Source organism: Trichoderma asperellum, chromosome 2 (genome assembly GCF_020647865.1).
Source record: "Trichoderma asperellum chromosome 2, complete sequence".
NCBI classification, from domain to species: domain Eukaryota; kingdom Fungi; phylum Ascomycota; class Sordariomycetes; order Hypocreales; family Hypocreaceae; genus Trichoderma; species Trichoderma asperellum.
In genome coordinates, this window is record NC_089416.1 from 5,645,562 (window position 1) to 5,659,266 (window position 13,705).

Below are 13,705 nucleotides of genomic sequence, written 5' to 3' on the forward strand. Positions count from 1 at the left end.
GCTGTGCTCAGCAATCACATGTACAGCATCTGTACCTGCAGCAGTACCAACAGAGCACCTGCTCAGCATGCCGACCGCTACAGGTGGCGAACGACCGCTAAAACACCCTTCTGCAGAAGGGCAGCAACGCAGCTGCACAGAAGCCAAAGAAGCCCTGACGGAACAGCCACGACGCGGCGTGGAAGAGGTGGAGATGAGGGGTTGGGGCCGTCAGGTGGCCCGTGCGACGCTTCTAGAAAGCTTCCGCAGGGCCCTTGCCTCGCTGGCTCTGGCGGCCACGCCAACCACAGGCTGCCCTCCCTTCTGGCTGCCTTCCAGCCCCACCCATTGCATTCGCTAGGTGGTTAATTTGCCTTTTCTGCTCATTTCGACTCTACAGAAGCTTTCCCGCCCGCTAGGACGCTGGTGCTATTGCTGCTACCGCTGCTAGCTTGCCGTTGGACTGAGGAGCGTCTGGTCGGTGGCCATTGCGTTTGTGCTTTCCAAGGTTCTTTTGCCAGCCCTCCCGCCGTCGCCGCCACAGCTGCCGCGGTTGCTGCTTGTTTGCTGCTGCTGTCTCTACGCGCTGCCTCTGCCACTGCGGCTTACCTTGGTAGCACTGACCTCAGCGCCTGCCTGCCTTGCCAAAGGTGTCCCAGCACCACCCAGAAGCGCCGCCCGATTTTCTTGCCTTAGGACCAAAGCTCCAGAGCTGTGAATCAAACGCAAAGCCTCTTCCCATCCTGTGCCCTTTCATCACCACTCCCGCATCCTCAATCCATCACGTCAACCCGCCAAACAGCATCGCCAACCACCGCGAGCAGCATTGATCCGGGCCCGGCCCACAGACCTCTTTTTTGACTCGCCATCTATCTATCCTTCTTTCTTCCCCACGCCGTCTTCCGCCGCCCTTCTAGGCTCGGCCCCTCTTCTCCTTTCGTTTACCCAGCATCCCGTCCTTGTCGATCCAAGGCAAACGCTTAGGTCTCGTCGCACGACCCCTCCTCTCTCAGTCCGGTCCCCTCGTCTCCTTCACTGCTCTTCTCTTCATCTCCTCACCTAATCTCGTCCTGCGCTGCCGCAGCCTTGTCCCTACTCGCTTGACCTGTGAACCGCTTGCGCCCCGCGTGCGCCGCTCATTGCGACCGAAGAGACAGACGTCCTCGCTGCTCTTGCTGCTGGTAAGTTTCAACGGGTTTCATCTTGTTTGTCCTTCTGTGCACCCTCTCCTTTTCAGCCCACGGCATCTTTGTTTCGATGACCGCTGCTTGGGACGGGGGTTCGTCCTCGGCTGGCGTAGCGTGCTGGTGACGTTTCGTTTGGCCGCCACCTTTCTGTGCTTCGAGAATAGCTTCCCACAGAACAGAAACGCTGCCGCTGTCACTTTTTGTCTCCGTCTGTGTCTCGTTTGCCGCTGGCCTGGCTGCACACCCCCGTCTCACCGGTCTGGCCTTCTTGCCTTTTGCCTTATTTCTCTCATGCCTGCCCAACCTCTGGTCATGCCGCCCGATCGGGTGCTAGCAGAGCCCTTGTCCTTGCTCGCCCTCTAGTCGTTCGCATCTCGGCCTCCCCGGTTCGACGCCGTCAGGCCTGGGGGGCGTGCAAACGGCCACGACCTGAGGAGGCCCTGGTCGATTGGCCCCTCTGTTTGAATTTCCCGTCCTCTTTTCTGCGATGGCGGGCCACCCGGTTCAGAACCCCGGCCGCCTGGTAGCGTGCTGCTAATTATCGTCGCGCAGCTTTCGCGGATACAAAACGGCTCTACATCCCAGACCCGCTCCCGCGCAAGCTGTAGGTCCAACTCACTCCGGTCTTTACCTTCTTCAATACGCTCTTTCTTCGAGTTGCTTCTTTTCTGCGAGTTTTGCGTCATATCTGTTTAATACTAGTTATCACACAAACCCTTTGCAGACATGTCTCTCCCAGAAGCTTACCAACTTGAGATTCAAGCTCTCAACAAGCAGGTTCTGCAAACCTGTCCTTCCGATATCTTGCAGTTCTGCGCCGACTTCTTCAACTCGCGACTAGCTACCGAACGAGCAGCGAGCATTTCCCTCTTCCGCGACCGAGGCACCCCGTCGCCGAGATTCCCTCCATCGCCCACTAGCCATCACTTTGGAATGATGTCTAGTCAATTCTCGAGCCCTTTTGGGGCCAACGCCAACCCCTTTGGCGGCAGCTCATCAAACGCCAACCCTTTTGGCGGCAGCGCATCACCGATGTCGTCCAGCGTGATGCATCGCGTTGTTGAGGAGGACGAAAACGATCACCTGGCTCCTGGTGCGTCCATGTTTTCAGGAGCTTTTGGGGGCGACGCATCTACCGAGGCTCCACCTACCTTGAGAGCCCCCCTACCGCCGATAGCTACCCGGCCCAATATAACTTTTCACGTCGGACATCCGTTTCAGCGGAGTCCCTGAAGCCAAGCGCCGATAGCTACGATAACTGGACCCCTCCGTTCACCGAGAAGACTCCCGAACAGGTTGAGAGACTCAAATGTGCCATCGAAGGAAACTTCCTCTTTAGCCACTTGGACGATGAGCAGAGTGCACAGATTCTGGGAGCTCTTGTAGAGAAGCCTATCCCTGCCAGAGGCATCAAGGTAAGAAAAGAAAGAGAAGAGCCTCCAAAAATAAATCACGGCCTAGTGAATTATGTGATTTATCTTCGATAACTAACAGTGTAACAATATAGGTAATCAGCCAAGGAGATGCTGGCGACTACTTCTACGTTGTTGAGCGGGGCTCATTTGATGTGTATGTCAACGACTGTGGTTTTATTGAGCCCGGCCCTGATGGACTGGGCAACAAAGTCGGCACCATCCAAGCTGGCGGCTCATTCGGCGAACTTGCTCTCATGTACAACGCACCCCGCGCGGCTACCATCATCTCAGCTGAAGGAAGCTGCACGCTGTGGGCCTTGGACCGAGTGACATTCCGCCGTATCCTCATGGAGTCGACATTCGCTCGCAGACGGATGTACGAAAACTTCTTGGAAGAAGTGCCCATCCTTTCGTCGCTCACTCCCTATGAGCGATCCAAAATCTCAGATGCCCTCGAGACGCAAAAGTTTGCACCAGGAGACGTCATCATTCACGAAGGCGACCCTGGCCACTCCTTCTACCTACTTGAGAGCGGAGAAGCAGCCGCATACAAGGGAGAGGAAAAGGTACTGAGTTACAAGAAGGGCGATTTCTTCGGTGAGCTGGCGCTGCTCAACGATGCTCCTCGAGCCGCTAGTGTCATCGCTACGTCGGACGTCAAGGTAGCAACGCTAGGAAAGAACGCATTCCAACGACTCCTGGGCCCTGTCGAAGGCCTCCTGCGAAGGACAAGGTATCAGGGCGTCAAGACTGGCGTTGAAGAGATGGATCCCCTACACACCGAGTAACTGCTCAGGAATGGGCGAGCAGTATCTTGATATGTACGGGTGTATCGATTTAGGGGGTATGATGTGTGCAACGGGCATAAGTTTCAGTGGTGGTGATGACGCTAGCGGTTTAAGACGCAGGATATTATTCTGGACATGAAAACAAAAAAGGTATTGAGCATAGATACGCTCCACAGATCGGTTCTACGGGAGTGACAGGAGCGGATTGAGGCATTGGCAAAACGGTTGCATTTTGTTTTGTTTTTTCTTACATGGCCGATTGCGAAATCGTGCAAACGACTACTCGCTTCATCGGAGGCCCATTGTAATGGGCACGGCTTACCGGCGTTTTCGGGATACTTTTGCTTTTATTTCCTTTATTGTCCTACATCTCCACCCTCACTTTTTTTCCATCCCTTTGAGAGGAATATGTCTATTTGAACAGATGCCTTGTTTGATACCGTTATCAATGCGACTATTATCTCCTGAGGGCTGACTGGGGGTGAATCACTCATTCTAATACTGCTGTAATTCCCTTTTCCTCTCTCCCACTTTCATTATTTGTTACAGGAAACGAATATAGTGTAATTCATATGAAGATGTCAATGTATTTTATTTTTATGCTTATAACTACCTTTCAAAGTGATTTAAACGCCAGTATTGCTCCCGTGTGTATTGTAGTCCCATAGATGCTCTGTGATTATGTATTGATCTTTCCCCGTAACTTGAAGAGGTGGAAAGAATTGCAATGGTTGGAAAAATAGAAAAGAGAAAAAGAATAAAAGAAATGGAACAAAATAATGTGGGATGTCTGCCTCCCATTATTGTGTAGGATTTCCAGCAGCATTTGCCCTGTTCCTCAGCTCTTGTCGAATCTGGTCCTTGAGCTCCTGGACGGCGATTTCGGTCTCGAGCGCCCTGCCCACGCCGGCGCGCCAGTTTTGCTCGAGGCCTTGCATCTCGGCCTTTACGTCGTTTTGACGAGCCGCGCGCGCGGCGTTGACGAGTTCAATGTCGCGTTTGGTGTCGGCGAGGTCGCGCTCGATGCTACGGAGCTGATCCTCGAGGTGGTAGTTTGAAAGGAGCCAGGCGTTGCGGCCGTGGGCGTCGAGGAGCTTGAGGTTCTGGGCGCGGGAGGAGAGGTAGGAGGAGGAGACGAAGGCGTTTGAGAGGGGAGCCCTCAGCGCGTCGACATCGGAAGAGGACTTTGAAGAGGACGAGGGAGGGGGGATCTCTTGGGCTTCGTAGCGGGAGAGGTCGAGGGTCTGGGAGGGGCGCTTGGAGGCGAGGCGGTCGAGTTCGGCGGCGATGGCGGGTGAGAAGGAGGGCTCTTTGGGAGGTTCTGTGGGTAGGGGAGGGGAGGAAAAGGTTTGTTGTTCGGCGGAGATGAGGGCGTGGGCGGCGGAGAGGGCTTGGGGGGTGGGCTCAGTGTCGATGTCTGTGAATAGAAAACAAGAGGTTAGCTTTTGCTTTGTGAGTTGGAAGTTTTTTTTGGGGGATTTGGGGGGGGGAAGCGTACATGGGAGGGATTCGTGGTACGCTGGGAGGGCCATTGTTGTTGCTTATTTATTTATTTATTTATTTATTTTCTTTGTTTTTAGAGGTGTTTCGTATAGACTTTGAATTGTCGTGGTTTTTTTAGGAGGTATGCTGCGTAGTTTCGGGGCTTAAGTAGTCGTGTTTGTGGCACAATGGCGTCGTGGATAATCGCAAGGCTGAGGAATTTCGCGATAGTAGCTCTCTCTCTCTTTTTTTTTTTTTTTGGAGATTTGTTCGCAAAAAGGGTTCGCGCAACGACAGAAAAAGATTTATAATTTTCTCAAAAGTAGATTTTCAGTAGAAGGTTTCTTTTGTCGTCGTTTAGTTGTTTTCAGCTATTAACTGTTTAAATCAAAACAGCTTCGTCATTCAATTTCGCAAAGGGGGGGGATGATGATATAGAAGAAAATAGCAAGGCTTGGAGATTTCGCGACCAGCTTCGGCGCCAACAGGCACGTGTTTTCCACAGCGCAAGGCTGAGAAGCTTCTTGGAGTGCTTATCTAATTTGCTGCAAGTTCCCTGTTCAGCGCACGGACCATGTGTATGTACTGCGCTGTCGGTTCGGTGGGTTCCGGGGCCTGCGGAGTAGAAAGGGAGACAGGGAGGGAGCCCTGTTTGTTGATTGTTAGTGGGTTAGTAGTTGAGGTAGAAAGGGAGGGAAGATGAAGTGCCGGGCACTTTGTTTAAAAAGTAATACGATAGAAGAGTTCGAAGAAGAAGAAGTAGTCAACAAAATATACAAATTGAATTACGTGTGTGAAGCCGAACGCGATGAAACTCGTAAAGACAAGACGAACTGGGAAAAAAAAAGAGCAGCCTAGAACCTGTCTGCAAAGCCATGACATCGGTTGCATTGGCCCCCCCCAAATTACTCCAACTTCGCCCAGCTTCCTTATCCACCCAATTAGCCCTCGCTGTCCCCCATTGATGTACATGCATATTACTCCGTATCGAGCACAAGTGTTGCAGCCATCAGAGTGCTGTCATTTCAGGTGTGCGAGCGGTCTGTTGAGCAAATCTACTGTACTACGTAAAGGGTGCGGAGCGCTGTAGGCGCGCTGCCACTTGGTGCTATGTACTACTACTAGTATGATTGCGACTGCCGATACCTCCCCCATTCATCTATCGATCTGCAGCTTCTCTCCTGGGGCTATTTTGGAAGTGGGATTTAGCCCGAGCGGGGTACGCTGTCGCATCGGCGGCCACCGACACGGTGAGTTTCTGAGGGGGGGGATGCTGTCTTGGCGGTCGAGACCTGTCTCGTTCTGATGATGGCCCGGGGAGGAGAAAGGAGAGGATTCTCTCGTAGCGTATTGACCTGAAACCGTTGGCGCCGGAAGGCTTGGAATAACATGCCACTACTCCTGGCTCGCTGCAATGTTCCCAAATCATGCACAGTAGGAGTCGTCACAAAAGACAGGAGAGGATTCATATTAAAATGTTACACGGGCTTAAATTGGTTCTATCTCAGAGCCGGAGCCTTCATATGGTTTTGTGATGAAAAAAGAAGGAAAAACTAGATATTATACAGTAATACACTTCGTCCCGCCGCTTAAAGAGCAAATGTGGCGGCGGGGATGCATCATGAGTTATGGCCTCAGATGAGCGTTGCCATGTCCGGTTTCCATGGAAATCAAATCCTACTGCTCCGTTCCTTTGAATAAAAGGGAAAAGAAAAATAAAAGAAAAAAGGTCCCATAGCTAAAAGTAAATATGAATCATCATCATTTCCATGGTAAAATGCAGGAACATTGGGCGCTTCCAGGGTAGGACATGCATATCAGCAGCGCTCTCTAGGCGGACGAGAGATGTCTCGCTTAAACAGAGTGGACGCTCTCCGTGGAGTCGGTCTTGGAGAGATCATCTCCATTCTCCTCATCAATAGGCCCGTGGAGAGACTCGTCGAAGAGAGGATCCATTTCATTCACCTCGAACTTGGTCTTGAAGTCGGAGAGGTTGTGGTGGGAAAAGCTGTTAGAGCGGCGACGAGCGTTGGTGAAGCGGAAGTTTTCATCAACAACTTCCTCGCCCATACTTCCCCTATTGCAGAATATTGTGTAAGTAAAATTTGAGGCATGTCGAGAGAGATGGGACGTGGAGATGTGAAGATAAGAAGAAATAACACATACCAGTTGCCTTTGCCACAGCCGTCCTTCTTGACTTTCTTGGGATCAGTGTCAACGTAGCCGCTCTTGGCAAAGAAGCGAGGCAGCTGTTCTGTCGGAGAGACGCTGCCATCAGCGAGACCCTTGTGGTCACGTTCGCCGTACTTGTGAGAGCGAGTCACTGTTACAGGATGTCAGGTTAGTTACCTTTTCTTTCCCCCGGCAAAAATGTGTAGTATCATGGGTATCACTGGGGTATGGGCTGTAGGCTGACTCTTTAGAGGTGATGGGAGCTATCAGTTATTTGATGGCAGGATGGAAATGTGAGACGGTAGGTGATGAACCTCTTTTGTCGTGTATGCAGTGCAATTGTATACGATACGTTAAGAATATGAGGGGGGCGAAACAAGATGATGGAAGGAACAAGTCTCTCGATGCAACACCGAAGAGTACGTGATACAGATGCGGGGGTGCGTAGCAGCAGCTGGGCAAACTTACTTTTGATGGACGGATGGAGGGAGGCGACAAAACGAAAGCTAGGCGCAGAAGGGGTAAGACGGAAGCAGTTGCGGGGGGAGGCTTTTGGCGATGAATTGGCCGGAGCAGGGCAGAGCAGAGGCTGGCCGCTGGTTGGTAGGAGGGAGACAAAGTTGGAGTAAGGTGAGGAGGCGTTTGCCGGAACAGGGTGCCAGTGGCTTGCTGCGTCTCTCTGCTAACGTGTATACGCGGCGGTGGCTGGTTTTGGGGATGGAGATTGGATGGATCTGGCGAGTGCTGGATTGGAGATGTTGTTTTGGCTGGGTTGGACTGGACTGGACTGGTTTGGGTTGGGTTGGTTGACTTGGGTTGTTGTGAGTTTGGTGAGAGAGAGAAGTGGAAGTAGAAGTGGAAGAGAGATGAGAGACGAGAGATGAAGGATGAAGGATGAATTGAGTGAAGGTGAGCAGGATGGAAAAGAAGCCGAGAGCTGGGCAGCTTGGGCTTTTGTAGCATTATTATAGCACATCACAGGGTGTCACGCGAGACGTCGGGGGGGTGGCGCCAATGGACGGGCAGCCAGGAGCAGCGGGCCACTGGCGCAGGCAGAATGCAACGGTGAAGAAGCAGTCGGTGACTGGATCAATTGCCATCCGGAGCAGCAGTCAATCGGGGCCAGCAAGGTTGGGGGCAGTGAATGCGAGCATGTTACTTGCTTCGGCGGAGGGGCAAGGGGGTGCGTGCATGCGGCTTGGGATGCATTGGATCAGTGCCATGGAGCAGTTCCACGCTGTTCTGCCGTCGACAGCAGATTACAGGCTGTTCGGCGCTTGTACTCCGTGCGTCGACGTTGCCGCGTGCGTTCTTGCCCAGAACATCCAGTGGTGGCTCAATAGCATCATATATCGCGTGACCTGACGCAACAGCCGCTACAACTGGCCCCATCAGAGGGCAGAGTCATCAGTTTGAGCGTGTGGGTTGTGCACAGTGCGTCGCAGCTCCTCCTTTCCCTTCTCTGTACTTGCTTCCCGCCTGCGGTGTCTCTGTGTTGAGTCGTGTTTTTGCCTCGACGTTGTTTGATGCCTCCTGCAATCCAAGCAATGCTGCCCAATTGACTTTGTTGCCAAATGCTCAATTGCCCTGCTTGCGGCCGCTGGACCCTCTGCCTAGCCCCGTTTACCCCAGACTTTAGTGACGCTCTGAAGTGGACATGCTTGACATGCTTGTGCTCGGTACCTGGGTACGCCGCAGCCGGCGAGGCACCCACCGCGCGGCGGGGTACGGTGTACATGCAGAGGCCACAGCACAAATGCTCCGTGCTAGTGCAAAACACCAAGGAATTATGGGGAGCGGCTGCAGCGCCGTATTACGGAGCACAGCGCTGCTACGGAGCACAGCAGCTTGCCAGGCCGGCGACGAGTGACTCTTTGCTTGGCGCCTGTCGTCGGCGATTCGGGGGTCTGGGCCTCCCGCGTGGAAACGAGTCTCTCGGCGGCTCGTTTTGCTGAGCCCTGCTGAGCTCGTTTTCTTTGCACGGAGCGCCGGCGGTGGAGCGCCCGTGGCGAAAGTCTCAGCCGAGCGCTTCCGTGTCCGGACGGTCGAGACAGGTGGTGGCCAAACTAGTTGGGTTGAGCTAGCCTGCATAGCCCGCCGTCGAATTGCGAGGATTGCGCCGGTTGCTCACAATCGCTAGATCATCTGGGATGTGGAACAGGAATATGGAGATGGAATAGGCTACGTTTGTTGACTCAAGCAACAAGGTGGAAGCTGACAGGTGAGTATTTGCCGATGTCGCTGGGAAAGAGGTAATCCGGGGCGAACCAAACATACGCGCGAGGCAATCAGCAGCCAATTGCTATACTAGAGGTAATACTCGTCACGCTACGAGGCATTGCAGGAGAAACGGCCTCTAAACTGCGCGTCAGAACGACTCAGACCTGGCACATGACTTGGAGCTACAAAATAGGGGTCCAGCAAGTGTCTTAGCCAAGGCTCCAGCGATGGACGTGAGACATGGCCGTTGGGGAGAAGCTGCCATCGTCATCAGCATTTCGTACGTAAGTAGTGGTCCACATCGAGCCTTGATTTGCCCTGCGCATCAAATACCAGCATACTCTGCAGGGCCGTGGGTGCTGACGTGGGGAGCCTATCAACTATCCAGTCTCTTCTCGAGATCGCTTTGGTTGCATCTGGTACTGACATTGCGACGATGATGCAGGATAATCACTAGAAGCAAGGCGTACCTAGCACACTCCCCACTGCGATCGTCGAGAATGCATTGCTTGGAGCAATCTCTGAATTCCAATTCGTGACCTCAGTCTCGTTCGTGGCCTTGATATCACCCCAAATCGCTCTTGGTCGACTTTCAGTGAGCTGCTGCTTGATGGAGCTGTGGCGTTTGACATTTCCCTGTAATGGAGCTTGCGTCCATAGCCATCTTATAGAGTGATACCCCTATGGTTGCTCCTTTGGATCCAAAGGACTAGTCAACGTTTAATGTCTGTCTCATACGATTACAATAACTTAACGTCCGCCAATGTCAAATATACGCTTCAACCTTTATAGAATAGTTCCCTCATTCGGACGGTAGCTTAGTGATTGGATTTGAAAGCCACTCACCAAAACATTCTTTCATATAATTTGTATAATATAATACATGTAGTACAGTAACAGAACACAGCTACAGAAGCTATTGAGATTGGGGCGGAATAGGTAGTTAGCCAAAGTCCCAAAGTCCCAAAGTTCAAAGTTATATACTAAGCTAAATTGAACAGTTTTGTGCTGGAACAGCTAATGGGATGGGGGAAACAAGAGCGGAGAGCTCCTTGTTTATCGCATACAGATATAAGGCGCCGCAGACGGGCATCTAGTGGTGGTGGTGGTTGTTATTGTCAGTTTTGTCGGTGTTGTCGGCTTTGCGGGTTTGTCGGCGTTGTCGGCGGCGTTGTCGGTTTTGTTGAGAACAAAGAAGAGAAGACGGCACATCGAGACATTAAAGACCATTCATTGATTTCCATATTCAGAAGGCGCATTACGAGTGGCATCTTCTCAAAAATGATCTCCGTAGGTAGTCTTGAGAGGCTGGCAGTTGCGATAGGGACAGAGGCGACTTCATTTATTACCAGATGTTCGCTGCAGCCGAAATGTTCAAGAGTATGCCAACCGTACATGCACTATGCCAGTAGCCTTGTCGGAACAATATATTTTAATTAAATACTAGTACATATTCAGTTACAGTGGAGGCATTCCTGGATCATATCTTAGCTTCAATGTTGTTTAGGGGAGGAGTTTGCTGCTCCGCGTACATTTATATAACTCTGGCAGCACATTGACAAATAGCTCTAATAACAACTAGAAAAAAATAATACGTTCTCATCACCGACTACTTAAATAAACAATTGCGCAGAGTAAAGGGATGCGTTAAAAAACAATTAGGGGTGTAGGCTCATGATCATGAAAACGACCTAACAGGGCTTGTAAAAGCTTGCCTACCATACACAGTTGAATCCTTACTATTGCTGATTCTCGTGTATTTGCAGGAGAAGGATATCACCTCTGTAATTGCGTATGAGGATACATGATGTTGATCTCTTCGCTCTATTCGCTTTATTCGCTGTATTACGTCGGCTCGCCGCAAATAACCTTCACCTAGGCAGCAGTGTAAGTTACAACGAGTATTCCTTCCAACGACCACTCTCGCCCCGCAAATTTAGCTGCACGTGAAGCGATCCTTCCATACCGAGTATTTAAAGGGGAGGTTCTTGAACTCTTTGCACCACCGACACCACAATCCTCATATTACAGACACAGCATCTCAAATTCTATATATTCTGGTAAGCTATACCGATCTCGCTTCTCAGCCCCGACGAAGTTGGATGCAGAGAGAAGAGGGGCAGCCACAAGACATTAGCTTATCCTCTCACTTACACACGTCCAAATGCTTACTGTCCTCACAGCATCGGTCGCGCCCCTTAATTACGAATTCTGGCAAGCACAGTCATTCAAAATGGATCCCTCTCCAGAAAAGGTTGCTGCGATGATTGCAAAATACCCTTCGTTGAAGAAGGTGGTCGAGACGGGCATCGAGGTAGCCATCTCAAACTTACATGCTGAATAAATGCAAAGCATGGGTTCACTGCTAAATATTCCCCTTATTAGGTCGACGACGGCCGCGAAGAGAAGCTGCTCTCTTTCATTCTTTCCCATCCCGACTTAGAAACCATTAGAGGCTCTCCCTCCAAGATTCTCGCGGCCATCGACGATTTCTCTGGCAAGCACGATTTCCTCATCAATATTGGCGAGAACAAGGCCAAAATTCTGTCCGACCTGCTCAACGAGGAGAAGCCTCAGACGCTCGTCGAGCTGGGCGGCTACGTTGGATACTCCGCCATTCATTTCGCAGACACCATGCGCCGATATAGCAAGCCGGACGCACAGCCCCGCGTTTTCAGTCTGGAGATGAAGGCTGAGTTTTCCTCCATTTCCAGGCAGCTGATTGAGATTGCAGGGCTTTCAGATATCGTGACGGTCGTTACCGGTCCTGCAGAAGAATCGATTCGGAAGCTACATAAAGAAGGCACCTTGTCGAGCATTGACTTTTTGTTTATTGACCACGTCGAGTCTCTATATGCCCCCGATTTCAAGGCCTGTGAAGAACTTGGGCTTCTCAAAAAGGGCGCTGTTATCGCGGCCGATAATGTTATAAGGCCAGGTGCGCCCGAGTATCGTGCTTTTGTCAGGAGTCATCCGAGACTGCAGAGCACTGGAGTAAAAGCTTTGATTCAGCCTGGAGAACTCGATGTAAGTGAAATTTCAACTGCTGGGCTAGGTTGGCCGCTAACTTTTGCAAAGGACGAAATCGAAATCAGTCGTGTGATCAACTAGAATGGATTATTGCCCTGGTACCTACAGATTTGAGAATTATAATAGGGATTTTTCATCCCAGTATTTCGGATGTAACATTAATATAGGTGGCTTTCCCACTTGCCACGTACATTATCTCAACTATTATAACTATATTTTATGAATTCATGAGCGACAAACACCACAGCCCCGTATCATATTCTGTATGACGATTCGCTGCACTTGCCCCCTCATTCAGCTGCCCCTGAGTTCTCCACAAGCCATGTTAAACTGAATTCAGCTAGACTACCGACGGATATTGAGCCAAGAATGAAGCTTGGATGAAAGAAGATAATTGATGCAGAACAACAGCACACTCTATATAAATCTGTGGACTTTAAGAGGATGTGGTAGGGTTAACTTGACTCATGGAGTTGTTACTCTTGATCCAGACAACATACTAGTAGGATTTCACTTTGTAGCTACAAGTATTTACTCATACCTTTGCCAAATAAGAACTGTTACCCACAAGCTGAGGGCATATCGATTTACAAGCAACACAAGATTCGTGATATCTGTATGAATCGCAGTATTTCGTTAACAAGATGCTCTTACTATAAAGGATATCGGTAGCAGTAGCAGCATAGGCATAGATACCAAGCAGACGAGAATTGATTGCATAGAACGGCGGGGGAAAAAAAGAAGAGGAAGAGGAAGAAAAAGAAATTAAATCAGAGGCAAAAAGAAAGTTGAGCGACACCTGCAGGATTCGAACCTGCGCGTGCGAACACAATGCCTATGATACCAATTGATAGCAGGGCATCGCCTTAACCACTCGGCCAAAGTGTCTTCTGATTGGTTGCCTCCTTGTTAGGTATTATAAACTACTTAGACGAGATAAGCGACGCTCTAACATGTCGAAGTGGGTTGTCAAACAGTCATTAGCTTATAGTTATAGTTACTAGCTCGGATCGATAAGAGATGATAAGACACTTTGGCCGAGTGGTTAAGGCGATGCCCTGCTATCAATTGGTATCATAGGCATTGTGTTCGCACGCGCAGGTTCGAATCCTGCAGGTGTCGCTCAACTTTCTTTTTTCTCTTTTGTTGGTGACTATTGCATTTCTCTCTCTCTCTGTGGGCAATTAATTGTACGCCTCCTTACTTTTCTGTTAGAGAAGCCCACTGCTGTTCAACAGCGGGGCAAGCGGTGGTGTAGTGTTTGTATCGTCTTACTTCCAAATACAGGTACTTGCTTAATACCAGGTACTCAATCAAGACCGTAAGCGTTTCTAGGGGAGCCAACAAGCAGTCTACTATCTATCAGCTTTACTACTTTTTAAGCAAGAGAAGATAGATCATAGACAGTTAATATATTCACCAACTCAGCTAG

General features: G+C 50.6%; 5 protein-coding genes and 2 non-coding genes across 7 annotated transcripts; 3 read left to right on the top strand and 4 right to left on the bottom strand.

The window, feature by feature from the left end:
• Positions 1-67: 67 nt before the first annotated feature.
• Positions 68-3,369, top strand: PKAR1 (protein kinase A regulatory subunit; the record flags this gene model as incomplete). Its single annotated transcript, XM_066127088.1, has 2 exons — positions 68-214; positions 2,674-3,369. The coding sequence occupies 2 exons, from the start codon at positions 68-70 to the stop codon at positions 3,367-3,369; spliced, it is 843 nt and encodes a 280-aa protein (XP_065983196.1).
• Positions 1,508-1,904, bottom strand: TrAFT101_012016 (uncharacterized protein). The gene has a single exon (XM_066129444.1). The coding sequence runs from the start codon at positions 1,850-1,852 to the stop codon at positions 1,526-1,528; it is 327 nt and encodes a 108-aa protein (XP_065983197.1). The 5' UTR covers positions 1,853-1,904; the 3' UTR covers positions 1,508-1,525.
• An 800-nt stretch (positions 3,370-4,169) lies between the features above and the next one.
• TrAFT101_004163 (uncharacterized protein) lies at positions 4,170-4,901 on the bottom strand (the record flags this gene model as incomplete). The annotated part of the gene is made up of 2 exons (XM_024903101.1): positions 4,170-4,786; positions 4,868-4,901. 2 exons carry the CDS (start codon positions 4,899-4,901, stop codon positions 4,170-4,172), a joined length of 651 nt encoding a protein of 216 aa, XP_024766052.1.
• A 1,804-nt stretch (positions 4,902-6,705) lies between these two features.
• TrAFT101_004164 (uncharacterized protein) lies at positions 6,706-9,419 on the bottom strand (the record flags this gene model as incomplete). The annotated part of the gene is made up of 4 exons (XM_024907250.2): positions 8,707-9,419; positions 7,492-7,705; positions 7,018-7,174; positions 6,706-6,928 (listed from the first exon to the last, which is right to left on the bottom strand). The coding sequence occupies exons 1-4, from the start codon at positions 9,112-9,114 to the stop codon at positions 6,706-6,708; spliced, it is 1,002 nt and encodes a 333-aa protein (XP_024766051.2). The 5' UTR covers positions 9,115-9,419.
• Positions 9,420-11,269: 1,850 nt separating this feature from the next.
• On the top strand, positions 11,270-12,509 carry TrAFT101_004165 (uncharacterized protein). The gene is made up of 4 exons (XM_024907249.2): positions 11,270-11,303; positions 11,427-11,557; positions 11,629-12,270; positions 12,322-12,509. The coding sequence occupies exons 2-4, from the start codon at positions 11,477-11,479 to the stop codon at positions 12,352-12,354; spliced, it is 756 nt and encodes a 251-aa protein (XP_024766048.1). The 5' UTR covers positions 11,270-11,303; positions 11,427-11,476; the 3' UTR covers positions 12,355-12,509.
• Positions 12,510-13,066: 557 nt separating this feature from the next.
• TrAFT101_004166 lies at positions 13,067-13,161 on the bottom strand. The gene has a single exon. It is a non-coding gene; the product is annotated as a tRNA-Ser (tRNA).
• A 139-nt stretch (positions 13,162-13,300) lies between these two features.
• Positions 13,301-13,395, top strand: TrAFT101_004167. The gene has a single exon. It is a non-coding gene; the product is annotated as a tRNA-Ser (tRNA).
• The last annotated feature ends 310 nt before the right edge of the window (positions 13,396-13,705 follow it).

Coding starts and splice junctions, on each gene's coding strand:
- TrAFT101_012016 (XM_066129444.1), bottom strand. CDS start 1,852: ATGACGCAAAACTCGCAGAAAAGAAGCAACTCGAAGAAAGAGCGTATT.
- TrAFT101_004165 (XM_024907249.2), top strand. CDS start 11,477: ATGGATCCCTCTCCAGAAAAGGTTGCTGCGATGATTGCAAAATACCCT. Junction 11,558..11,628: donor TGGTCGAGACGGGCATCGAG/GTAGCCATCTCA, acceptor TCCCCTTATTAG/GTCGACGACGGCCGCGAAGA. Junction 12,271..12,321: donor TTCAGCCTGGAGAACTCGAT/GTAAGTGAAATT, acceptor ACTTTTGCAAAG/GACGAAATCGAAATCAGTCG.